Source organism: Fundulus heteroclitus, chromosome 3, assembly GCF_011125445.2.
Source record: "Fundulus heteroclitus isolate FHET01 chromosome 3, MU-UCD_Fhet_4.1, whole genome shotgun sequence".
In the NCBI taxonomy this organism is placed as follows: domain Eukaryota; kingdom Metazoa; phylum Chordata; class Actinopteri; order Cyprinodontiformes; family Fundulidae; genus Fundulus; species Fundulus heteroclitus.
In genome coordinates, this window is record NC_046363.1 from 33680296 (window position 1) to 33707816 (window position 27521).

The 27521-nt window shown below is 39.3% G+C and overlaps 1 protein-coding gene across 1 annotated transcript in view; it reads left to right on the forward strand.

The window, feature by feature from the left end:
* Nucleotides 1–27521, forward strand: part of fhl3a (four and a half LIM domains 3a) — a 46571-nt gene that overhangs the window by 12950 nt on the left and 6100 nt on the right. The window contains exons 2-4 of the mRNA XM_012875048.3: nt 20961–21133; nt 23307–23481; nt 27257–27426. Coding sequence (XP_012730502.1) covers nt 20978–21133; nt 23307–23481; nt 27257–27426 — 501 coding nt within the window. The 5' untranslated portion in view covers nt 20961–20977. The remainder of the gene's footprint in view (nt 1–20960; nt 21134–23306; nt 23482–27256; nt 27427–27521) is intronic.

Genomic DNA, 27521 nt, shown 5'->3' on the forward strand with positions numbered 1-27521 from the left:
AATGGGTGCACTGTTTTTGTAATTGTTGGCTCTAGATGGAAGTCACTACCAGGCGTGTCCTCACCGCTGCGCCTGCACATCAGACTTCTGATGTGCAACTCCTAAAAGTGATATTTGTACATGTGAATATTTTAATTAAAGTCTAGATGCATATGTCAAATAAGTTAATCTATTTAACTTGATAACGATAAATGGACAATAACGCTAAACACCCCCTTGATGATGCAAATCCCAACTACACATATTCCCCTAAAAATATTGAGTAATGAGTGATAACTAAGTGATAATGCTATGGAACACAGCACCTTTGGTAACTCCATTAAGATGTGCACTAAGTGACTGCCGGGTGCAGCCTCCGCCCAAAACACTGCACTCGCGTCCATCTGTTGCACTCGGCAGCTTTAATTATGTTTGTGTCGCTGTCAGTAGTAATACCGACAAGCGCCTTTACCTTGACGTCCCATACAGAGAGCTTAAACCTGGACGGGCTATCTCCTGGTGTCGACTGGAAAATATGCCGTCTCAAGCACTCCGGTGCGCAGTCTCCATTCGTCATTGTTGTAATATACATCGTGCAACTGAACCAGAGATCAGATGTGGCCGTACCAAACTTATCAGTTGCTCCTCTTCCTCATCGTGCGGCTCTACAGTAGCCACCACTTCAAATGTTTAAATTTGCTCCATTTACTCGACCTTTCCGTCGCTCTTGCTTCTTGTTTCAGACTGGATGGGGTGGAGTCACGTGACTACAGACTGTAAACGTAGCTCGGCGTCCTAAATGGAGAGAAGCATAGCCTTCGTTTACCTATAAAAACAACTTTTTCTTTCATTTTTTTTTTTATGCGGAAAACACTGACATGGGCAAGATGATGTCGGTTATTGTCGTAAATTTCGGTATTGGTAAATTTTCGGTTCATCGCCCAGGCCTATTGTAAATGATTATCCTTATTTAGATTATTAGTAATTATTTCATATATATTTTTTTAGCTGATCGGGGCTAACGCTACTGTAGAAGGGGTGTCAGCTGTGTTGCAATGCAGGATAACTCATCAGATGTTAGATTATATTTAGTGAGACAGCAGCAGTTTCATTTCCTGGTGTCCTTCAACACAAGAAGCAAGAACATTATTTTAAAAATCTATCTTTTGCATGTGTGATTTTTCTTTGAAAAACTACAAATCCAAAGTATGGAGCATTTTGGAGGGGGAAGGAGCGATGAAGAGTGTAAGTAAGAAAATAGAAGGTGCAGGAAGGAGACAATAAACTAACTATAAATATTATTGAATTTTCATCTAGTTACAGAACACCATGGGTGAGGGCCCATTTGACAATACTTTGTCCTGGGCCGGGGCAAGACTATCAGCTGGCCTGAATCCACATGTCATGTGAGTTCTTTTAGCAGTATTTACACCCATGGATCCTTATAGTCTAGAAAATGTAGGAACAGCTATAAATCATTTTAGTTTACTGAAATGTTTCTTACATTTAAACTTAACCTAACTTACAAAGGGTCTGTGGAACTACAACAAAAACCTTCTGGCTCCTGCAAGCCATTGTCTTTGTTTACGTCTGTTTTGAGTTCCCCGCTTTTCCCAAATCCCTGGAAGCCAGAATTCCCGTAGATAGGGGGGAAAAAAAAGAGCAGGATAAATGTGAAATGAGGTCGGAAAACATTCGTTGTTCATAGATTGGGAGATGTAGACTGGTCTGCATTGGGAAGCAGGATAATTCACCCATGCTATCAGTATTTACCAAAGCACCTGTTCTCTCTTTGTCTCTTCATTTAACATAGGCAGATGGGACTGCATTTTATCGCTGGTAATGAATTAGGTGGGGGAAGATGAATGGTGTTTTGCATGAGTGCATGATAAAGAGATCCCGGTGTGTGTGACACTAAGATAAGGGCCTGAAGGATTGCAGCTCTCTTTGTGCAAAGTCAAGAAAGTAACTGCAGCATTTCCGAACTTAAGGACCATTTTAATATGTAAAACAAACCTCAGCTGCTAAGATATGTTATTTGTCAATAAACAAATACTTTTAATACCAATTGATAATCATTTCAAGAGGATCATTTAGCAAATCTATCTAATTCTTGACTGTGGGATTATGTCATATTTAACATGGCATGCACTCTAAGGTCCATGAACAATGAAATATCCCTACATAATGTTTTCTTCATGGCACTGTCGATGGATACAAAAGTTCAAAGCAAAAATGACAAGTGACAATCAATTTTTCTTAATTCCTTTTTGAATTTTACGTAAGTTTTAAGAGAAAGCAGAAAAGGCTAAGGTGGATGTGTTGATCGAAGGCTGGCGGCAGTCTGAACTCATGACAGCATGATTTATGAACACATTTAAATGGAGCCCGGCAGCCCTGACCTACTCACTTAAGTGCCCGGTTATTTGGCTGCAAACAAGGCGACAGAGAGAAAAACCCCCACCATTTTGATCATCTTAATCTTCACTGGTGTACCAATCACCCGAATTTTTAGACAATCATTATTACATATTTGCTACCAAGTCGCAGGTCAGCCGCTCCTTTTGTGCATCCCCCGACCGCAATTCAAGAATAATATAAAGTTGCTTCACCAGCACACAGGGTTGATGTAGGTGGAGACTATTTGTTTTTTTTATTAGATCAAAAGTTTCACCAAAAAACACAAATTTATTAATTTAAATGTCAGGGACAACCCAAAATATTTGCCTTGTAATAACCATGCTTTCTATTATTTCATTGTAAATAGGACCATGTATATTGGGGTTCGGAGGTGGGTGGGTGGTTGGGGGGTGTATGATACAGCCTAGGTAATACTGTTGTCTTCATGGGATGTTGAATACAAAGAAGTTTGATTCTGCAGTAAAAAAAAAATCCTAGCATATAAGGTTGAGTTCAATTTACACTCACCATGTTCTGATTGTTATTACCAAGACCATAACATTGTGTTTAAAACTCATTTCCTAATTCCATCAGGTTGTTGAAGCTTATAAGTATCTTATATGCAACCAGAAAGGTCAAGGATCATGGCTATGAAAAGTAATTACACTGTACAGGAAGTCCCCGCAGAAAAGGCTCAAACAAACTCTACACGCGTGTCTGCAGTTGCTCACTGTATGCGCTATCCATGCATGTGTCGCTGGAGCCCCTCAATTTGGTTGCTGTGCTTATTTGTTCTGTTTGATCCCTCTATAGTTACCCTCATCTCCGTGTTTTCATGAATGGGTGCGTGTTCATGCATCACGTCGGAGGTGGCTGGCAACTCGCAGCGCCTGCAGGTGTGTCTGTGTCGCACCAACTTGGTCCTTGTGCGAGACTGTCTCTGGGTTTAGACATAATAAGGCTGTTTTTCATTGTAACTGTGTACTTGCTTGGGTATGTGCGACCGTCTGTTTGAGAAGTTCCAGAGACTGCTCTGTTTGGAGTAACAGGAAGAAGCACAGTGTGAATTCACAATGTCTTGGACACTGTTATCACCCCCACGCGGGTGGACCAGGTTCGTTGCCCAAAGGGAAATGGAGCTGCTTTGTTTTTTTAGGAGAATACCAGTGAAAAGGAAGAAGACATAATCTTTTTTAACCAGGAAAACGGTTTTGAAGGATAGTTTAGAGGTTGGGTCACAATAACATATACATTATTTGATCGAGGATTTTGTTATCATTCATAAAATCAGTGATTTATAGTATTGTTGAAAATTACCCCACTTTTTCCACCTATGCATTAAAATGTATACTGTAGAAATTATTGCATTAAAATGTACACTGTGGAAATATTGGAAAATCTCCTAGAATTCCCAATATGTTAAAATCTTTGGTTTCTGATCTGCATTCTTATGACTATGTTTGAGATTTCCACCATGGGTTCAATAAAACCTTGGGTTGTGAACTAAGTTAAGACTATGCAACATAAAATGAGCGCCCAATGTCGCTGCCACAGTTTTATAGTCCTCAGCGATGCGGCCACTGTTTACTTGTATCCATAGAGACAAGTCAGAGAAGGGAAAATTCGACTACATATACTGGAAATGACTTTTGAGTTGGTCATTTCTGGTCTCCCCAAATGTCTTGCACAGTGTTATGTTTATCTACAGATTAACCAGTTTCCTCAGGGTTATAGTCTGTGTATAGTCTGTTTTGTTTTGGTCTAGGTTTGAACCTTATGATCAGGTGCCATATTTTCAGCCATGAGCTAAAAGTCTTTCTGATTGTGTTATAAAAGCTTTTGCAGCTTTCATTGCTCATTGTCCAATCTGTGAAAATGCTGACTCAGTCAGCAACACTGAAAGAATATCTAGTAAGCTTAAAATCGTAATTTTCATTTGATAAGTAAATAAAATAAATAATTATAATCTTTCACTAGACTCAAAAGAAGCCTTAAACTATAATATCTCAAATCAAACTAAGTGGAAGAATCCTCTCATCTCTTTTGAAACAGATGAGATTCAAATTGAGGTTTCCTATGCAAATATGCTTTGACTGACTTATAGATTTTTAAATGGGTGGTGTTTTTAGGTTGAAAAAGCAATTTTGTGCTTATTTCCAAAAAAGTTATGCTCTCTTGAGTATTGCCGGAAGTATTAGATTTTCTCACCTAGACTGGGTGGGACATACAAGATTACAAGAACGGAAGGAATGCATTTAGTCACTGTTTCAAGAAAGAAAGTGTAGCAAATTTATGCACACAGCACTGTGTGGATGTTATAAAGGTAGAGTCGCAATTTTTCCATAAGTTACACAAGTCCCTTTTTGAATAACTGCGCATGCACAAACAATACTTATTTTGTCACCTGCCTCTCAGGGGGGATTGTGTGAAAAAAATCTACTAAATCCACTCTGGTCTTATTTCTTTCTACTGAGGCCTTTCTCTTCCTCTCTTAAACTTGTAGGCGGTTCGCTTCATGCGACTCTCAGCCCTGTTCTAATTGTATGGTGAGAGCAGTGGAGCTACAATGAACGGCTAACCGCTAAGCTAACTGAAGCTAACCGGATACATAACCACCTAGAAGTGCGCATGCGCAGCCAGCAAGCGGAAACTAACAATGTTAAAGTACGCACATTGGCGTTACGTGAGCGTGAATCATTGACATATGGGACAACCAATAGATAAGGTGATACTTCCAGAACTTTAGCAACTGAGTGGGGTGTAGCCAGGACGAAACCAATGACCAATTGGGATTAGTCAGAGTTTTTACAGGCCAGCAGCTCTCACAGAGATCTAATTTTTAACCTCCTTTTTCTGAACACATAATGTATTGACTACTGTCCAGATGGAAGGACCATTTCACCCGGTATAACAAAAACTGTTTTTTAACAGGATTACCAAATATAGCATTAAATGTCCCATGGTTTCATTATATGTTGCTTTGTCAGGGCCAGGCCTTTTAGGAATATTGTAAGGTAAACTGTAGAGACCTCCTTTTTTCAAAGTGTTGTTATTACTGTTCACATTTCTGTAGCTGGATCTATAAAAATGTTAAAAATTACATTTGACCGTGAAAGTTATATTTTAGTAGCCTCGTGAGACCATCCTGATCTCGCGAGGTTTCAAGGTTTCACTCGCAGATCAGTCTGGATACTCTCCGTTAAAGAAAATTTGGAGCCGTTCACCAAACGAACGTCCAATCAGCGTTGGCTTTGAGGCGGGTTGAGGTGTGACGCAACGGGAAGCGCGACAGTTCAGTCTAAAGAACATGGCGGCTTCAGCCGATGAAACTAGCGTTAGCGTGGCTATCGAGCAAGTTTTATCGGAATTACAGAGTATTTCTCTGCTGAGCTAACGAGCCTTTACCTGCAGCAGCAAGAGTAGCTTGGCTTGTGGTTGTGTTTTCGTCGTCGCTCTGTTACGAGCGACGACGAATCTGATTGGTTCATTTGGCCCGTCTATCACCAACATAGACCAATCAGCTGACCAGTATTTTCGCCCCTTCCCAAAATTACTTCAACGGAAGGTTTCCAGATGGATATGCGGAGCAAATCTATCTGGCGGAGTCAGGTAAATATTTTAGTACCTAATAGGTTGGTCTCAAACAACTGAATTCATGGATATGCCTTGATGTACCATATTTCCAAAGGTATTTGCTCAGCCATCCAAACCATTGAATTCAGGTTTTCCTGTCACTTTCCATGGCCACAAATGTATGTATAACATGAAGCACCTAAGTATACAGACTGCTTCTCCAAAGGATACGTTGCTCTCAGGAGCAGTGTAGAAACATAAAAGAACCGGTGTAAAGACTCCAGTAAAGCATTTTTTTCCCCTGATGTTATAACAAGGGGGGAGAAATCAGGAACAACAGCTGCTCAGCCATGACATGGATAGGTCACGTAAAATTATAAAGCAAGGTCAGCAACTTTCTGTACAGTCAAAAGCTATAGACCTCCAAATCTAATGTGCTCTTCAGACGCTCAAGAACGTTTGTACAGAGCTTCATGGAATAGGTCTCCAAAGTAGCTGCACCCAGGCTTTATATCTTTGACTGTCAAATGCAAATTTTGATTGCAGAGGCTGCTATGGCCTGGGCTGTATGGCAGTATTGGGCTTGGCTCTTTAGTTCTTATAAGAAGAACTCTTAATGCTTCACCATAGCAAGACATTTTGGACAATTATGTTAGGAGTTTCATTAGTATGGTTTGGATACTGTATTTTTCAATTGTGTTATACTCAAATGTATCTGCTGTTTCTTTGTAGTAATTACTTGTTTTCATTGTCGTTTCCAGTCAGTCTCCTTCAGTGCTTTAGTTCGCATTCATTCACAGCTGCATTCAGTTTATTACACTCGCATGTTTCTCGCTTTAGTAATCATTGTCCCAGTTTTCAATCTCCATTTGCGGGATTCTCCTGTTTTTTCATGCTGTTGTCATGTGCTCATGTTTTCAGTTCATGCTGTTGGATTCGCTGCTGCTTTGGTTCATTATTGAACTTTATAATTTAATGAAACGTCACTTTTCCTGTAATTCTTCATGCAAATGAGTCCATTCCAACAACAGCCCATAGTGAGATGATGCCTCTATCAGGTTCTGTGTCTGGGCTTTGCTGACTTTGTGTTTGCTTCTTTTTGAATACATTGTAATTTGTTTGTACAATGTTGCCAATTTAATTGAATTTAAACTATTTCATATTCACACCATTGCCATTGATATCTGTATACACATGAACTGATGCAAGGGCAATACACAAAGCATCCAGTGGTAAAAGTGAGAAATGGTGAAAGGGGCAAAATGACCAGCAACTGTAAAGTGGACCCGTACTACATGAAACTTATTTTATGAAGCTGAATGAAACTGATAATTTAATCTGAGTGTGCCGAGCAAAATCATAGAACACAGATGGGCAGAATGTCACATGAATAATTTCTGTGAGTTTTAGTAAATTTTTAAAAAGTAAAACAAACTACATGCTGTTCCCTGTTGTGTTTAGAAGCTGAAAATGCTGAAAGTCTTTAGTTCTAAGTTTAGCTTTCTTTTTTTTTTTTTAGTATTCATCCTGCTGATCAATGATCAGAAACGATTAAGAGGAAAGTTGACTGTTTCCTATTTCTAACCCATTGCTTAGGTCATCGCCATAAGTGTGGTGTAAACACAGCATGATGTGAAAATAGAAGCTTTCGTGGCAAGCATTATTATCCACTCATTAAGCATGAACAGCAAGGTCAAAGCATTCCCCAACTCTTAGGTCTTCAGATTTTTGTGGTCTTAAAACCCCACAGCAGTTCTTCAAAGGCACGTGCCTGAAATCCAAGAATTTGGGAGCTTTCCAAATTGGCCCCTAAATATTTTGCGGGATCACACAGTTTAGAGAACCCAGCTTTATAAGTCGGAACAATTGACCTAATAATATATTTGCTGAGTCTGCCTGGCAGCAAAGAAAAAGCGTTTAAAAAGGGGGGGGGGGCTATTTTCCTGTTTTGCCACTGAAAGTATTGCATCAGAATGGAGGGTGGTCTTATGAGCACAACATCCTCTCTCGGGGCTTGCAAACTAGTTACTAAATCAGCCAGCATGCCAGTGGAAGTAGTCTGACCTCACTTAGCATACTTCTCACTCTGCTCACATGTGAGTGCAGACTGTATATATTGAGCGGGTCCTTTTTTAAAGGTTCATACAGTTTTACTATTTTGTTTAAAAAAAACAGTCCTGAGTAAAACAAAGCAGGTGGTAAAAAAGGGAGATGGTGCTCTAGTTAAAAGGGATGGCTTGACATTTCAAAGGGATTCCCTCTCCTTTGGATGACAGGGTTGGGATGGCAGGGATGATGTGAGGATAGCAGGAAAGTGACAACAAATCCCCGAGGTCTGCCACGGGAAACTTTTGAGCAATGGTTGTATTTAGTCAAAGAGCTTTAATAACTGAATCCTCTTAGACTGTGGAAAAGTATTACTGAACTTATTGTTCTCAGAGAGAGATAAAAAAGTGGACACGTGTGCAGCGTGGATTTGCTTTTTTTTTTTTTTACCAAGTTTCTCCTACCATTTAAACATTTACTGGCAAATATCCGCACAGGAATAGCAGGAAGAAAGGACACCCTTCCTTGCATTTTGTAAGCATCGACTCTCCCCTGGCACACAGGAGTTAACTGCATAGTTCAGTCAATCCAAACCAGATGTCAAGCACTAATGTATGGCAGTATTTTTCTTTTCCTAAAGGAAGAGAAATGTAGGCTAAAAATGTCCTCCAGTCATAATGATATAGAAATAAATACAGAGTCATTTCAGTCTTTAACTTCCTTTCAACGTGGTTGGGTCAGTACTATATGATTTGCAGTAATTGCAATGTTATTGTTTGACAGAGTATTGTGGGACAAGCTTTTGGAAAGGGAAAGATGACATGAGACAGTCACATTTTCTAGTTGAAGTACAGTGCTGGTGCTTTGAAAAAGTATTTTCCCCCTTACGGACTCACAGAGGCACGCAGTGCTTTAGATGATACAGATTATTGTGTGACCACCTGGATAAGCCCTTGATACACTCTTGGAGTAGCCTAATTTTAATTGTGCCATTCCTGGGATGGTTGACTGCTGTTCCAAGTCCCAAACCTTGAAATCGCTTAGTAACCCTTTCCCTCTTGATAAGATGTCATTGACTTGGTTTGTCATCTATTCTTGCATTTCTTCATATTGTGGCATGATGTGCTGCTTTTTAGGTTCTTTAGCCTACTTCATGTGGTCACACTGGTTATTTTCTAGTTGTCTCCTAATTCTGTTGTTCAGGTAACCTGTCTTGATTGTGTATAGTGAAATTCAATAAAACAAAATGTGGTTAAGTGTTGTGAATTTATGATTTTACAAGGGGGGCTGTTATGTTTTTTACACAGAGCTAGGTTTGATTGAATAACCTGTCCCCTTATTAAACGAAATTATCATTATATGTACTTTGTCTGATTATTAAAATTAGAGTGACACAAAAGCAAAAAACATAAATTTCTAAGGGGTGAATACTTTTTCACTGCACTGTATACTTGAGTGAGTTTTGCACATGCTGTTATTTTCTTTAGCAGATCCTTGAGTCTAACTTGCCAAATGGCTGTCACAGTATGATAAATTTGTGTTTTAACTTCAGCTAAATAAATGTCAGCACTTTATTTACCAGACTTTTGTTTATCACTTGTAGATTTCTATTTGAAAAATGAGGGTAGACGGTTTCTGACCACTCGCTGCCTTCCTCTAACCCCGTTGGGGGCACTGCGCCATGCAGTAAAGGCTAATATTAAAAGACATCAAGCCATATCTCCAGTGTAGCACGGTCATTAGAAGCTGCCAAAGAGGGAATAAATTACAAAGACCGTTGTGACATTTTCTGCTATAGGTAGTTATTTTCTTACCTTTTGTTTATGATGCTGGCTTTGATTTGAACCTTTTGTCACCTCCCACTCAACACCAGGCTGTGTTTAAGAGCTCAGGGACAATAACAGGTTAGTGTTCCAGTGTCTGGTCCTGCAGCACGTACCCTGTCGTCAAGTCTGACCCGGCTCACTGTGGAGCAGCTTCAGGTGCGCCTGCCATAACCACCATCTGCTTAGGCTCACTCATTGATGTTCTCATAAACTTTTATCCCCTGGGTAATGTATATTAACATTATAATAATGAATAGTTTCCTGTGCATGTTGGCTGACCTGGATATCATATAGACGGAGAGAGAATAATCAGTACAACCTGCGTTGTTCATCCCAATATTTACTAGTCCCAAACTTAACAGTGGCCCAGTTCCATTCTCACTGTATAATCTCTGAGGACTGCAGATTGCTCAAAAGCTTTAGGTGATCACTCTTGGTACAAATGTAGCTTTTAGTAAAATCTCCCTGTTGGCACCCCAATAATTTCCGTAAAAGCGATTTGGAATTGAAGCATTTTTTAAGTCATGCATTACTCTTTAAACTGATCTCAGTGTTTAAGAACTTCTAATTAGTAACCCATTACTTCCTGTTTTCATGGGGTGTAATGCTAAAGTGACATGACACAGGGGAACATTTTTCTTTGCCACTCTTCCAAATGGGAAAGACTAGAAAACATGTCAATGAAGTACAAGGAAATATGTAGCTGTTCACCTGAACTTGTGAAGTTTATGTCGAAACCATGTACAGTGAGGAAAATGGTAAGGGGTGTAAGAAAAATACCCAAAGCTCACTCAGCAAAGAGTACTGCAGCAAAGAGAGCCATCTTGGGGTCACCATGTCTCCATATAAACATTGTGGATACATGCTAACTGACTGTTCGGGAAACATGCCAGCAAAAAATTGTTTCACAAATGTAAATAATTTTTTTTAAAACCGTATTGAAACTGGAATTGAATGTTTTGGTTGGATGAGACCAAGATGGAGCTTTTTGACAATAACTCTAAGTGGGATATGGTGTAAAAAAAGAAAAAAAATCACATGTTGAAAAATAACTGGGAAGTATGGTAGAGGATTATCGGGTCTTTCAACAGGGTAATATGGCCAAATAAATCATTTCACTAGACGCAACCTCCTTCCATTACCACTTCGGTCCGTAGACCTACATCCTTTAGAAAATATGTTGTATGAGCTGAAGAGAAAAGCATATAACAGGGCATCCAGGACTCTGAATGAGTCTAGAGAGACTAGTTAGTTATTGAAGATGACTAAGTTCCAACAATATCTTTGGTAAAACTGGGTTTTACCAAAGATATTCGGTAATACTTTGGGTTATCTAACCCTAACCCAAAGTATTAACAGCACGGGAGGCCAAATTTATAAATAATAATAATAGTTAAAAAACATTTCTTAACATGGGCCTTTTTTCTACTATATAATCTTATATATAAAATAGAGATTTTTTACACATCTTTAACATGGGTACTAACAACATATTAGTAGTAATATTAGTACTATGTGTCATATGTAAATTAAACAGTCTTAACTTTAAACTGATATTGTTATGCAGTAAATTTTCCCTATGTACAGATAAGCAGATTTCTTGCCAACAATCACAATATATTTTTTTAATGAATTTCCAGAATCAGCCATGATAAGTATGTTTAAATAAGCACACTTTATAAAACGAGTCTGTATGAAGCAGCATATCTCCTTCATGAGCAATTTCCTCCTCTTCCTGTGATAAGATTCATTGCCTCAGTGCGTCCCCTTGATTACTTTTGTACATTTATCTGATCTGGTGAAAGCCAAAAGGAACAATAAGCAAAACCTTTAAGTAATTGGGTAATTTGTTAAAAAAAAAAACACATTCTCTGAGTTTAACTCTGTTTTGTCTTCCTGTGACCTGAGAAATCCTAACGTATTTATGAGCTTTTCATAAAGCCATGTTGCTGCTGTTAGTTTTCTGTGACTCGTCTCTGTAAGTATGCAACGCTGGAAAAACATGAAATGAATACCCCTGATAGTGTGTAGTAAGTTTCCTTTTCAAAACAAACAATCATGCCTTTGTCTTTAGTCACCAAATCAACTTCTTCCACAGTCATGAGCTGGAAGGAGCTTTTTGACTCCATCTCTATCGGAGGGCTTTCATGTGTCTGAAGAAGCTGTACTCTGTTTAAAACAGGTCCAGATACATGAAAGGACGCAACGTGATGGCGATTGTTGCTCTGATTATGGCTGTTTCTATGCTTTGAGTTTTCATCCAGCCCCAGCTTGAATGTGCTCCTTGACCGTCACCTTTTCTGGCTTACTTCCTGACCTTTGTAAAAGATCAGGAATTTGAAGGCATCCCGTTGCAACAAGACACTCCTTCCTCTGGTGTCTGAGTCGATTTGCTGCCAGAAGATCCAGACAGACAAAGGTGATAAAGTGGCCTGTTTAGCTGCTACTTTGAAAGTACATTAAATGTTACTGAGCACAGTAAAATCCACACCCGCTGAAGTATCCACTTTAACTAAACAACCCCTCAGTCGTAATGGGTCTGTAAAACGCAAGCCTAACAATTTCAGCAGTTACCTTTGTTGCTGAAACGGGTTCTTTGTTAAGTACTGCTCTGGAAGGCTTTACAAAGCAGCGCACTTACATTACTTCAAACTTTGTGCTCATCTTAACTATTTGAAATGACATGTCAGACGGGGATGCTAATCCTAAGACCATCCTATCGTAGTGCACAAATATACCACATCCACAATGTGCAACATATCCTGGCAACAAAGACCTTTGTTCTTATTCTTGCCACCCTAAGTAGAGGAACACGTCTCTGTTCTTGGATAGCATCTCTTGGCCTTTATTGTCGTCATCCAACTTAACTGCCAACTCCCTAAATGTTGCAAAAAACAAGGATGAAACAGCGATCTTTATTTTCTTTCTTCCCTTTCAACACTAAAACTAGCTTTAAAACTGGCATGCTAAGGGGCATCCGTAACAGAATCCATCCATACTTTGGAGTTATTAACGGTCTAGCCAGTCTGCCAAATACATCTGTTTATGAAAAAGTTAGGTGATTCCTATAAGCAGTTACATTTAATAACTTAGAATACCTTAGATGCAATCAACTGGGTTCCCTTAAATAGGACATTTTTGACCAATTTGTATAATCTAATTGAATTTTAATTTGTAAATGTGTTGAGATGACATGCTTCATCAATTGGCGCCATATAAATAAAATTAAATTGAATTGGATACTATTCAATAGTCAATTTATTTCCGTACTGAAGTAACTAAGGGGATATTCACAGCTTCCACATTTGGTCTGCTTTAAACGGATCAGAGTTTGTTTCTCAGTTTGGTCTGGACCTTTTTGTGCAGGTGTGACTATACACAAGCAGACCCTGGTCCGGACCAAACAACCGGACCGAGAGCCACTTTTTGAGCTGGTCTTGGTCTGCTTCCAAACGGACTCTGCTGAGGTTGGCTTCTGGTGTGAATTTAAAACGGCCGTGATCAGAACCAACTACAGCAAACATCTGTCTCCTTGGATTTAATGAGCCACCATAGTGGTGAAAGTAGTCCTCAAATCATACTTGATCCGGCGTCTGTCGCTGCTGCCAGTATGCTGTGGGGCTCCTGCGGCTTGCAGGGCACATAATCTGACGGCGTTCAAAAATTAGACGTAAAATATCTGCAAACCTGCGTTGAATGAGCTCCTGTTGCCGCTCACAGTGATTTAGCAGCTGTAAAAACAGCGCAAATATGCAAAACAGAGTTCCTGCACGGAGGGCTTCCGTTGTAGTTTTCCTGTTTCCTGGTCTGTGCCACGTCCTGCCGTAGTCATTTCTGTTCAACAACCATTGTCACACACGTGGCTTTGTTTACATGTTATAGTTACCAAAGTACAATGTGAAAGCAAACTGCGCAAAAACATAAGCGTAAAGTCCAGTTTTGGTCCAAAACAAAGAAGAGCACCAAATGACTTTCCTGGTTTGAATATACCCTAGGTGAAACGCAAATATTATTTACACATAGACTGAAGTTTGAAAGCCGTTATTTATGTTAATTCTGATAATTTTTTACTTACAGATAATAAAAACATGGTATTAAAGATTAGAATATTACATCAAACCAATAATAAGAAAAAAATATTTTAAGACAAAAATTTTGGCATAATAAAGTATACATGTATGATATCTCCTTAATGTTTATTTTCAAAATGTACTTTTATTCTGACAAACAAGTCTCATAACTCATTTGAATGTATATTCTGATTTACTGAATATGACTGTATATGACTGTATAACGTTTTGACTGTAAGCTTAAACTTCTATAGCAAAGTCAGACATATTTAACCTTCAGAAACGCAGGATGGCTTCAGCCCAATGTTCGACGTCTGGATCAGATCCAATACCTACAGTGGGACAGATCGCTCCCATTTCAAAGGTAAATTATTACCAGTCAACTTGATGTAGAAAAGAAAAATAAATGCTCTTTCAGTATTGTTGCTCCATATTTGACAAAACTAAAAATAAATCCAGACTGTTGAAAAAAAAAATAAACATTGATCATGAGATTGTTTTAGAATAAAAAAGGTAATTAATAATAAACCACTTAGTTTCCCAAATGTTAAATATTAATAATGAACGCTAATTTCTGTTTTTGAAAACATTAATCTTCATATCTGGCTGAACTGAAATGTAGGAAAAGTTTCAAAACTATTTATCGGGACCTTCTTGGAGTATATTTCTATTACTGAGATTATTTCGTATGGGAAGATAAGTTACTTATCCACACATCAATAATTCGGTTTTACTTATCATGGTTTGTCAGAAACATTGTTAACATGTGACTCAGGTCAGCTACTGCGACACGCAGCCATAAACTGGCTGAGGTCAAGATGAGCTGTCTCTACGTTGCTGGAACTGGATGTCAAACTTTGTCCGTTCTATTGTGGGATGGCGGAAATGTGGGAATCTGGGAGATTTGTTGCCATCAGGCTCTTCAGGCTATTCATTTGGAATTACGCAGAGTGTGATGAAATGTTGGGCTGGGGATTTTACAAGGCTTGCCTGTGGGAAAGAACTGGACTTGGTGGCTGCACTGTCTAAATCCAGTAGCCATCCACAACTGTGTTTCCCAGCGACAACTTTACAGTCAGTCTGGATGCATCGGTCTGCTGCTGTGTGATGTCTCATGGGTGGCCCTGAATCTGCCCTTCTTCTGCCAATCAGGGAGTACTGTGATGACTAGCAGAATGCAGCCTTCACATTCTTCTCTTATCTCATATCCGCATATGTAAAAAACAAGCTAGGAATCCAGCATTCTGGTTGTAAAGGGATATTTGTCAAAGTTCATATATGTCATAACAGGCAACAAATTCTGCCTTCATGATAAGGCTAAAATAGTTGCTTTGATGGAAAAATTCGTCTGACGTGGTTCAGTTGATTGCCAAATGTCACCTTATTGTGAAATTATTAACTTGTCTTACTCTTAAAAAAAACATCTTAGAAGCATGAATATCCCAATGATACATTCCTTTTGAAACTGTGCAATGTCTGCAGAAATTCTATAAAACAAGATGAATGCAATGATTACAAAGCTATTACTCAAGTATTTTGAGGGACATTACACTTTCTCAACTAGTAATATTTTGATGTACAAAACTCATTAGCAGTACGGTTTAAGAGCGTGAATATGTTTCAGTAGAAATATAAAATAATGCGACTCAAGTTTACGTTACTGGGTGCATTCTCTTCTTGTAAAATATTAAATAATGGTGGTCTAACACACTGCCTCATATGTAACGTTTGTAATTTCATATTTTGTACTCTACTTTTATTATAATTGCCATTTTCTGTTCCTACATACTTGATTGTTTTTGTTATATTGCTCGGCACAACATAAAACACCTTTTTAGCTATGACAACATACATAGCAAGATGAGAAACAGTTTAACAGGAATTTGACCCTTAAAAGAAACACCTTGCCTGATCCAATTTCAGTTTATATGTATTATTTATGCTTCCTGCCCACATTCTTCCCACCCACCACAGTGGCCATAACACTCTGTGTGGAAAAAAACAAAAAAGGAAGTGAATGCTGCATTGTCTGTTAAAGTAAACTGGTGGTAACCTTAGGGCATGTTGTGTTGTTTCTGTAATCTTTTGAATTTTTCTGTTTGAGTTGTTATGTATGTATAATGGAAAAAAATATTTTTGTGATGTAATCGCATTTAAAATAGTAATTTTTGATTTATATCTCTAAGAAATGGTAGTTAGAAGTGTGTTAGAAGTTCTTCAAAGGTGCTAAAATAAAGTGCCATACTAATACTGCATGACTGTAATAATTTATGCCACTGTATAATCTGAGGAGGTTTTTTAAATACAAGAAATGGCTCAGGACAATAAACATACATCTTTGTTCTGTGTTGGTACTGTAACGTTTTCATTAAGGCCCACAAGTTTCCCAGGGGGCTGAGTTCAGTCATAGCTCTGGTATTGTGGAACATTATTAGTAAGGTTCTTGGCCTTTAAGCACTGGACATAAAGGAGATGGACTACTGCTGGGAAGCAACCAGGTTAGACTGTAAACAGTTCTGTGAGAAACCCAACCTCCCGTCTGGAAGCTCTTCTGTCTTCTCTTTTGGGTCAGAAACATGTGCATGCACTCACGTCTTTGTCCATCACCCCTGGGGTCAGTGGGCTGACGTCATGCCCCTCTCTGTGAGACCATGTCAGCAGAAGTTCATTACAGGCTTTGCTTTGGCTTATCAAGCACTGATACTAGAAGTGAATCTCTGTAGTGGAAACATTAGAAGAACTGCCAGGGAAAACAAGCATTTCCTCTTATTTATGAGGTAGTATGTGTTTTAGGCTTTGAAGTCCTTTTTTCACAGTTGTTCAATTATTTGCTGCCTCAGTAGATCTCCATCAGATCTTTCTGACAACACCAAGTATGAGGGAAACGTTATAGCTGTGTCCTTCAGTGTCCTCCTGTTTTTGCATTGTTGTCACCTTAAAATGTTTTAGATCGTCAAACAAAATCTTATGTCCGACAAAGACAACCAATGTAAGTTCAAACAGCAGTTTTGGAAAGATGATCTCATGTTTCTCTGGGGGTTAAAAGCCATTAAAACCAGCCTGGGAAAAATGAACTTCCCCCTAAACCTAATAGGTAGTTGTGACACCAACTGCCATCAGGTGCTTTCAGGAGTGGGAGTTAGTCTTTGGCATTGCTCTGTAAGAGGTTTGGCAGGATTGCTTTATGTAGCCACACTGGGGTTTTTTAAGCTGAACAGCCTGCTTGAAGTCATGTCTTCTCAATTGGGTTTAGGTCAGCACTTAATCTAAGCCACTTTGTTTTTTTTTTATTTATTTATTGACTCACTGAGGTGCACTTGCTGGTGTGCTTTGGATCAGTGTCCTTTTGCATAACCCAAATGGGCTTGAGCTTAAGGTCATGAAATTATGGCCAGATGTTCTCCTTCAGGGTTTTCTAGGAGCATAATACTTTTTTTCCATCAATTACGGCAAGTCATCCAGGTTCTAAAGCAGCCACACAGGATTGTATTACCACCAACTTTTTTGACTTTTGGAGTCTGTATTTTGTTACTGAAATGCTGTTAGTTTTACACCAGATAAAATGCAATGGACTGCAGGTCCAGACATGGTGTCAGGTTGGACGCTTAAATCATGTGCTGACCAGCTAGCAAGGTCTTTCTGGACAACTTCAATCTCTCCCTGCAGCTCTCCATGGTTCCTGCCTGCCTGAAATCATCCATCATCGTGCCAAATTGTCATCTGCCTCAATGATTATGGTCCCATCACTCTGACCCCGTCATCATGAAGTGCTTTGAGCGGATCACCTCTCTGCTCCTGGATCAGTGACTTCCTCAACAACAGGTCCCAGGTAGTGAGGATAGGGAAATGCACATCTGCTCCACTGATCCTCAACACAGGAACGCCACAGGGTTGCGTCCTCAGCCCTGCTCTCTTCACCCTCTCCATCCAGGACTGTTCTGCTGTCCACCCCACAGGCATGGTGGTGACGTTTTGCGGACGACACCACTATGATGGGTCTCATCTCCAACAATGATGAGTGCCACTACAGAGATGAGGTCAGCAATGTCACACAGTGGTGCTTCAGGAACAATTTGATCTTGAACACCAGCAAAAGCAAGAAGGTAATAGTGGACTACAGGAGGTCCAGGAAGACCAAACATGCCCTTTCTGCATACAGGTGGCGGTGGTGGAGTGTGTGGACAGCATTAAGTTCCTGGGTATTCACATCTCTTCCGACCTCTCCTGGACTGTAAACACCTTCCAACTGGCGAAGAGGGCCCAACAACAGCTCCTCTTCCTCAGGAAACTGAAACGAACTGGACTTTCCACTAAGCTGTTAAAAACCTTTTACATTGCTTCAATAGAAAGTGTTTTATGTCAGAGCACAAACTGTGTGGTATGGGAGCTCCACAGTGAAGGAGAAGAAGGAAAGCACGGGTGGTGAGGACAGAAAAAGCTTCCTGGATGGGAAGCAAATGTCTTTAGCTTCAGAATAGAAGTCCAGCTGTTTTGTTTTTAACCTTTTTTTTTTGGATTGATCATGACCTAAATGACTGAGAATCTACACCAGCATCCTAGGAGTCTGCTTCTACAAATGTTGAAAGAGAGATAGAAAGGACAACAAAACAAACAGTAAAATTATCACAAAAGAAGTTATACTTAACTAGTTTCTTGGTTCTTCTGTTCTGGTAGTTGTCAGACATGGGTGTGGCTACTCAGATCGAACTCTAAAGTAGGGTTAATCCCAGTTTATTCATAATTTACTAAGGTAGAAGGGGGCATTAACCCTAACCCTAGGACCATGTTGATTTGGATAGCTTTTGTCCTTTAATAGATATTATCTTTTGAAAACTAACATTATAGAGTATGATCAAGAATCTTTATTGTCATTATGCCACAATAATGAAGCTCAGAATTCAAGTAGTAGTGTATAAAATGGCATGTGTTAAGGTGTAAATTTATACCTGCATAATGGTTTCTTAGTCCACTCTTGAAGCATTTCTGTTACACTGATTTGTGGATGATGCATGCACTGTAGAGAGCAATAAATGTCTTAGCTGTACAGTTTGCTTTGGAAATTAACGTTGCCTTTGTGACGCAGTGAGTCATGTCTCATCTCGTTGGCTCACCTGGCAGGCGAAGACAGCACATTCTGTACCTTTTTTACCTGGCACTGCTGATTACAGCATGAGCAGAGTTCTCCTTTTTAGGAATATGCCTTGTTGATCTAATCTAGCTGTAATCTTGATATGCGCCAACTGCTGCTACATTGCTGGAATTTCAGGATGGATGACTTGTGAAATGCAACGGATGTTAAACACATGCAGCCGAGTTCAGTGCCTCATTGTTACATTACACAGACCAACCACAGCTGCTCACGCTGATATTTAGCTCTAACCTCCATATGGATATTGTAATGTGAGTGATCAGAAATTTGTGATGTATTTAGCTAAGTCTCTGAGTGCATGAAGAAATGTTGCAGTAGTAATGTGAGCTACGGTACTATAAACAATGGGCTGCAGGGCTGTCGTGAGCTTAAACTTCGTAATTTATGCTTTGAGGTCACTGAAAGAGGTGAAAGTGCCTCAGGGGATGATGTTTCATGCTAGAGCAAAAAGCCTGTCAAAGGGCTGCATGTGAGGACTGAGAGCAGGTATACTCTGTTGGATGGTGACTTTCTCACCCCAGCTCATTAGGAGCTTTTGTCTTGCAGAGAGCTCAGACAGAAACTTGATTCCCTGTTTGATGATGGATTGTGTGTAATTTGTCTCATTTTGTCCTTTCTCCCCTTTCTCCTGTGTCACAGTGTGTTTTTGTGTGGGTGGGTGTTTACACGCCTATTGTGTGCTTTGTGTGCATATTCAACTTGAGCGTGTAAGACGGGCAGCACAGGTCACGTTTGAAGTTTGATTGATTGTTATATCAGTGTTGATCACTATTCTTGGGTGGTGGGAATGTATATCAAGCAGTGTGCTCTGCCAGAGCACCGGATCACTTATCACCGGGCTGCCCTCCAGCCATGTCGTAACGCTTTGACAACCTGATATTGTTGCTGTAATACTCTCACAATGTTATTCTGTGACTTTGTTTTGTGCTCCGTCATGGTCTGGGGGCCCACAGTGAGGGTAGATCATGCATCTCCCAATTCTGCGTGACAGAAGTAGTTATACCTTTGTTCTGAAAGTAAGCTAGTTGTTCAAGACTCTTGACATTTATGGTAGGGCTATGACTATAAAGTATTTTAGTAATCGAATACTCTATTGAATTGAGTAGTCAATTCTGAGTAGACCTCTGAGGTCTGATTAACATGTTGCCTTCAGGCTTTTGGAAATGTACCCAAGGATGAGTTGTTGAAGTCCACTCCTCTTCTCTTCCTGATATCTTGTGTGATTTCTTTTCATTTTCTCCAGATGTGACACAAGGAAGCAGTGTGTTTGACGTGTTCCCTTTAAGTACATCCACAGGTGTGCCAACTAATGGAAAACAGAACAATGGTACCCGACCACAAGAGCTGTTCTCTGTGAAACATACAACTACTTAACAGCATACAGTCATGAGAAAACTAATGAAGTATCGAGTCACAGATTCTTCCCCATGGGTTTTTAAACATCATTCGACACGTTTGAGAGATCGTTTCAGACGTAATTTACAAACAGGCAGACTCTATGAGCTTCCTGTATTTTATTGGTGTAGACTTTGATCTCAAACACATCAATACTTTGAATACATTTACAGGTGTGTATGATGTACAGTAACATGAGATTTGGACAGCTTTTTCTCCTTCCTCTTATTTTTAGCTACAAAAAAGCGTCTGTCGTTTTTCTGCCTTTATTGTCATTTGACTCTATTTTTGGTCAATGTTTCGTTCTCAGCCAAGCGCAGAAAATTATTTACAGGTTTAATTTTGCTAGCAAAGCTTAATGGTGTTACTGCTGATGCTGTGACTCTCCCTCCCTTACTTCCACATTCTCTCATCCTCACATCAGGGTTTTTCTGTTTTCTACTTTTCTTTTTTTTTTTTTTGTTTTGTTTTTTTGGGGGGGGTTATCACTGTTTTTCTGACCGTCCTCTTCATGGGTTACAGGTTTGCAGAAAACTACGATGGCTGACCGTTTCGACTGTGATAACTGCAAAGAATCCCTGTACGGCCGCAAGTACATCCAGTCTGATGACAACCCATACTGCATTCCCTGCTACGACAGTCTGTTTTCAAACACCTGTGATGAGTGCAAAGAGCTGATTGGCCATGATGCAAGGGTAAGGCTTCTATCCTGACATGACCAGATGTATAATCAGCAATGCAACAACTCCAAATTGTGCATAAAATGTCCTCATTTAGTGCCCATTTACCATATATAACTTTATTTGTTCTGTATTTTATACCATCCAACGTCAAGTAACTCAGCAACAAAAATAACAATGGACGACTTTGATTAGGCTTGAGCTATTTTTATGTTTTGACATGGCTTTAAACCCGAGGTTATGTCGCCCTAATGATGCATAATTCATAGTAAATGAGGCGTGCTCTATTTATTTTATTTTTTTTTAGGCAGGACACTGTGTGGGCTAATTTTACATGCAGTTACACAGACAATTTCCTTTAAAACCACCTTAAACCAACAGACTAATTTTGTATGCAATTGTAAAAAAATGCAGGATGAGTCTCTCTCGTCTCTACCGTCAAGTCACAATGTAATTTCACTCTAATGGGGGGACCCCTAAACATAAGGTGATTATTTAGAACCAACATGCACTACTTGTTGGAGTTTATTTGAGTGGGGTCTGCTGCAGTTAACATCACCATTACTGTCATTGTCTTGACTCTGTAGGCTATCAAAGAGCCCAAATCCGCCTCGAGACTTTTGGACACAGAGAAAGTCTTTATACAGTGTCCTGCAAAGGTTTTTTTGAAGTTTCTTATATTTTGTCATGTTACAACCATAAACTTTAATGTATTTGTTAAGGAGCAGAGCGTGCCAGGGAATTTGAAGGAAAATTATGTTATTATTTTATTTTGAATTGTAAATGAAAATACGGAAAATGTAGCATGCATTTTTCTTCAAAAAATAACTCAGACTCAGTCAGAGAGCATCTGTGATCAGTTTTGTCAAAGATTCTCCATTTAGGTTTGGGTTTTTTCTACCACATAAATATACTTTGATCAAAACCATTCTTTGTATTACTGGTTTTGTTTTCTGGTTGCCCCCCTGGATCCCCACGTCTGATCCAGTCTTAAGTCTTTTAAAGTCTCAAACAGGTTTTTCTTCCAGGATTGCTCTGTATTTAACGCCATCAATCTTCCCATAAACTCTGACCCGTTTTGCCTTCCCTGCAGAAGAAAATCATCCGCACATCATGACCCTGCCACCCCCATATTTCACCATGAAATTGTATCCTCAGGGTGATTTGCAGTTTTAATTTTCTACCCCACCCAGGCTTTTGCAAGTAGGTCATTAATATCAATTTGGGTCTCATTTGACCAAATCAACAAATTTTACATGTTTGTGTAACTCTTACATGGCTTGTAAAAAAAAATGCAAACAGGATTTTTTATGTCTGTCTTTCAACAATGGCTTTCTTCTTGCCATTCTTTCATAAACGCCAGGTTTGTTTAGTTTTTCACCAGAAGTTGTCCTGTATCTCTGAACTTCTCCAGGGCTACCAATGGCCTCTTGAATGCTTTTCCACTAAATGCATTGCTTGCCCAGTCTTTCGCTTCTGGTAGATTTCAAGTTGTATCGTAATCTAAATTTTTTTTGAACAGTCCTCTTAAACAAGTTTTTTCCCTGGCATGCCTGCTGTGTTTGTTGGTCTTCAGGATACAGTTTTTTCAATCATGCTCTCTGATAAACCTCTGAGACCTTCAAAGGACGGCTGCTTTTAAATTGAGATTCAATTACAGATTACTGTTACAGGTACTAAGTAGGTATTTTATTTATGAGTACAGGGGGGTTGAGAACAAATGCACAGCAATACTTTTACATTTTCATTTGTAAAAAGTAAAAATCACAGGGTTGACAAAGGGTTTTTTGAAAATCCTGTGTCATTCTGTTTCCTCTTCACAACTCTGTGGTACTTAGGGTTGGTCTATCACTTGAAATCATAATGAAATGTGTTAAAATGTGTGGTTGCAATGTCACAAAATGCCAAAAAAAAAAAGTTCCAGGGATTTTAATACTGCTGGGCACTGCCGGAGCGCTTTGTTTCGCTGTATACAGAAAATGTTGGCGTCTGTTTCACACTCCTCTCTTCTCCTGTTGTAAAACGGGCCTATGTTTAAGTCTTCCTGTCATTCCTGGATTCGGCCTGTTTGGTTCCCAAGTCACAGACAGGATTACTTAATATCTGTGGAGTTTTTGCAGTTGTAAAAAAAAAAGAAAAAAAAATGACTTCCAGTCTCCTCGTTGTCTCTTCCTCTTTTCGCTGCCAGGAGCTCTTTTACGAGGACAGACATTATCACGAGCATTGTTTCCGTTGTTTCCGCTGCGACCGCTCGCTGGCAGATGAGCCCTTCACCAGCCAGGATGACGCGCTGCTCTGCAACGACTGCTACTGTAATGAGTTCTCCTCCAAATGTGTCGCCTGCGACAAGATCGTCATGCCAGGTAACAGTGAAAATTGAATGCAGCAAGAGTTTTCTCGGAAATTGACGGTGGGGGGAAAAAAAAAGAGTTTTGAAACAAGGAAAATCCATAAATCCTTAATAAATGAAAAAAGATTTAAAGACTTGTAGAAATATACCTTAAACATAGCATACTTCGATATTTTCTCAAGTGCAAGACATTATTCTTCCTTATTTTGTTTACTGCGTTGTGCACAAATTCAAATGATAATGGCCAAACAGTTCTGGGAAATACAGGACAAGTTAAACAACTGGGTTGAGTGATGAAAGTAGTAACCTAATACACAAAAACAGAGAGATGAAAGGAAGAAATGTTATTGAAAAAAGGAGTGGAGCGAAAGACGCGTGAAAGACAATTTCTTTCAATGAGCAGCAGCCAAGGATGAAGGTGATAGATTAATTATCTCTCTGCATCAGCTGTTGTCTCTAAACTGCCAGCAGAACCGATGATAAAAGGAGATAAAGACGTCGTTTAGCCAACACCCATGCAGCGTCTACCTGACACCTTGCAGCAGCTGCGATAGTTTCCAGGAGCATATCCACTTCTATTAGCACTGTACTTCATGTCAGTGTGTCTCAACTCCGTCACATATTTGGCCACACAGAATGGGGTGCATGTTAGTCTCAAGTGAAAATAAGGTTTTAGGTTGAGCAGATTAGAATCCCTATTTGGCCATATGTTCTGGAAAGCACCATCCAGCTCATATTCAGAAAGGCTGCTGATAAAGGTTTGTTGCAATTTCATGTAAAATTGAAACTTTTTCCACTAACGTTAGAGAAAGTTTATAGGAAAAGATAGTTCCCTAGAAAACACACATTTCCATGATCGTGAAAATTACAGCAAATTAAAGCTTGAAATATTCATCTCCATGTGTAATCATTCTTTATGAGTTTATATTTTTTAAATTATGTGAAATTATTTTTTCCACAATTTTCTAATTTGTTATAGGAAAGAAGAATCACTTTCTTTCCTTTACTTCATATACAGCAGTGTTTTTTTTTTCTCCAGTTATATGAAAAGAGGTATCTGTCTCTCCTTGCAAACATTTTGTGAAAAAGTTATAGTTTGACATGAAAATCCAACAAAACTGTGATAGATCTATAAGCTTTCTTGCTGTTTTAGGAAACATTTATAGGAAAAGACAGATACTCCCCCAGAAAATAAGACCATTACTTTAGACCATTACTTTGTGCACGCTACCGGCCTTACGTCTGCAGCAGAGTAACAACACAGGTCCCACTAAGTGCATGAAAACAAAAACACACCCGTTAAGTCATGCATACGTCACCAACTTGCACCTAATTTTACGTCAGGTTGCAGTTATCCCCTCCTCAGCCGCAAAGGAAGAAAAAAAAGATGGAAGAAAACATAAAGCACAGCACTCCAGAGCCAGACAGGATCAAGATCATCTGACTGTATCAGGTGGCAAACCCATTCAGGATCATTTACCTAAATTGATAACTGATGTTGATTAAGTAGCTGACAGCAGATCAGTTTATTCCTTTATCTGAGTCACTCAAAGAGGAAAAAGCAGTCAGAAATGGATCTGATAATAACTTTACCAATATGTGATCTATTGTTAGAATAGAAACACCTGTGAGTGAGCTTCATATGTGTGCAGTTTGAGAATGAAATGGTTTACACATGTTTAGGGAGAGCAAATATTTGCAGAGATGCTCTGACAGGCGTTTGTTGTTTGTACTTGTAAAACTTCTTGAGTTTGTTTTGTTGTTCTTTCTATATCTCTTTCTGCAGATGTAGAGGCAGACTCTGAAGACCTCATCCTGTACTCTCTTTTTTATCTACTCTATTTTTGCCACCTTCGCTCCCTTTTAATGTTTTGCTGACCTTTCTTTCTTTCTTTCTTTCTTTCTTTCTTTCTTTCTTTCTTTCTTTCTTTCTTTCTTTAGGTTTTGTGTCCATTGAATTTGTAATAATCTCAAAATAATTTCCAATTCTTGCATACGTATCAAGCAGAGCACTGTAGCGAAAGCAGTAATGCTCCACTTGTGAAAATAAATCTGTTGGGTTCTCTTTGGCTCTAAGAAAGCAATTCTGAGTGCTACAGTGCCAGATAGGACATAAAAAGATTAAAAAAAAGAAATGGAGAGAGGTGTTTTGTGTTACATTATGGGACAGTTCAGCGCCACAACTTAATTTTTTTCTCTCTTGGTAGTACTAACTCACTGGCACTTATATTACTTGTGTTATTCGTTCCACGCTTGGTTTCTAGGCAAGCGCAGCTGGTAAACGACATTTATATGGGAACCCAGATGAGTGCTGAAATTGGTTAACATTTATTTTCTCTCTAAATTCCGGCCTGTGTTTTTAAAATGTGTTTCACCATGTTACACCCTTCTTTTCATCTAAAATGCATATCATCAGTTGGCTAGATAATGCAAATTATCCTCACTTTAAGAAACACCGATGACTCAATACGAAACAGGAAGAACATGCAAACTCCATGCAGAAAGACCGCAGGCTGGAATTTGAACCTAGGACCTCCTTGCTGCAAGGCAAAACTGTCATTTACTGCATCACTGTGCAGCCCAATATATGTGAACTTGAATGTTGATTCATGGATATTTCTGTTTGTCCTCTGCTGACCAGATGTAGATTTTGTAGAGACTGGCTGCTGCGAACATTGGCAAATGTATTCTAATCCTTCCGTGTTAAAGTGCTGGTCACATGCTCATTCAGTGCCATAACATCCCTATCCCAGCATGCAATGCAAGAACCCCTTCACCTTTCACAACTGAATGCTGAACACTTCTTAGTTTAGGGGGGTTTTCATTTGACTCTGAGCCATTCAAATATCCCTGTATAATTTCCTCTCTACTCTTAAAGTCCTTATAAGTGTTTTTATTTTGCTAGACACATGCAGAAATACATAACAAAGCAGATTCACACCCACGGCTGACACGAAGCCGATAATAAAGTCACAGTGAATTGGTGTAAACATATTCAGCAGAAGCTTTTAATAAGATTACTTGATGGAGCTGCTAGAATGCTCTCTTTGTCAGGAGCTTTCATTTTGATATTCGGGTTCGCCCTCCAGTGAAATCCTGATACAAACGGTGGCTGTGTTTCCCTCCCTGATCACTGCGATCTAAAAGCTTATCTCAAGTTTTTTTTTAAAGTGGAAGCTATTCATGGCACAGACATATTGTGTTATTTCCAAATTTAAAAAAAAACTGTTTTAAATGCGTAATGATTGCTTGAGCACACTTGACAAATAGGGGAAAAAAATAGTTTTCTTCAATGGCACCTCTTAGAAACACTTCAGTTTTGCTGAAATTGGATGTAAGATTTGACGCCAGTTCTCATTTATAGCTGTGCACAACTAACAGCCGGTGAGTCCTACATGAGTTTATGATCTGGAAAGACTTTTTCAGGGTATTTTCCTGTTTTTGATTAGGCAGCAGCGCAGCACAGAGACTCTGAAGCATTGAAACGTAAGCAATCTTTGGAAATGTCCGCCCCACGTAAACCGCTGGATCACAGCATAATAAACTCAACATCCAAGGGATTTACAGGAAGATCAATTGGTTTGCGTCACAGAGGGGGAAACTGTATTACTTTTTTTTTTCTTTAAACTTTCTGCCACTTTCTTGCACCTCAGTGGTATTCATATTCAGTCAGAAAGGGTAATACAAGGAATTTTACGTGCCGCTCTGCATTCAACTATTTTATTTCCCATTTGAATGACCCCCCTGCCCTCACTTTTTTTGGTCCTGTCGCTCCACTTTTTTTGCAGGTACAAGAAAACTGGAGTATGCAGGCTCCACATGGCACGAGGGCTGCTTCATCTGTCACAGCTGTGAGCAGCCAATCGGCTCCAAGTCCTTCATTCCTGACAAGGACGAGCACTACTGTGTGCCCTGTTACGAGGACAAGTTCGCTCCCCGCTGCAGCCGCTGTAAAAAGGTCTGTAAATCTGTCGAATAACTTAAGGATAACATGATTCCTATTATGTTAGGCTGGGAAAAACATTCAAACTTCGGCGTTAATGCAAGACGATT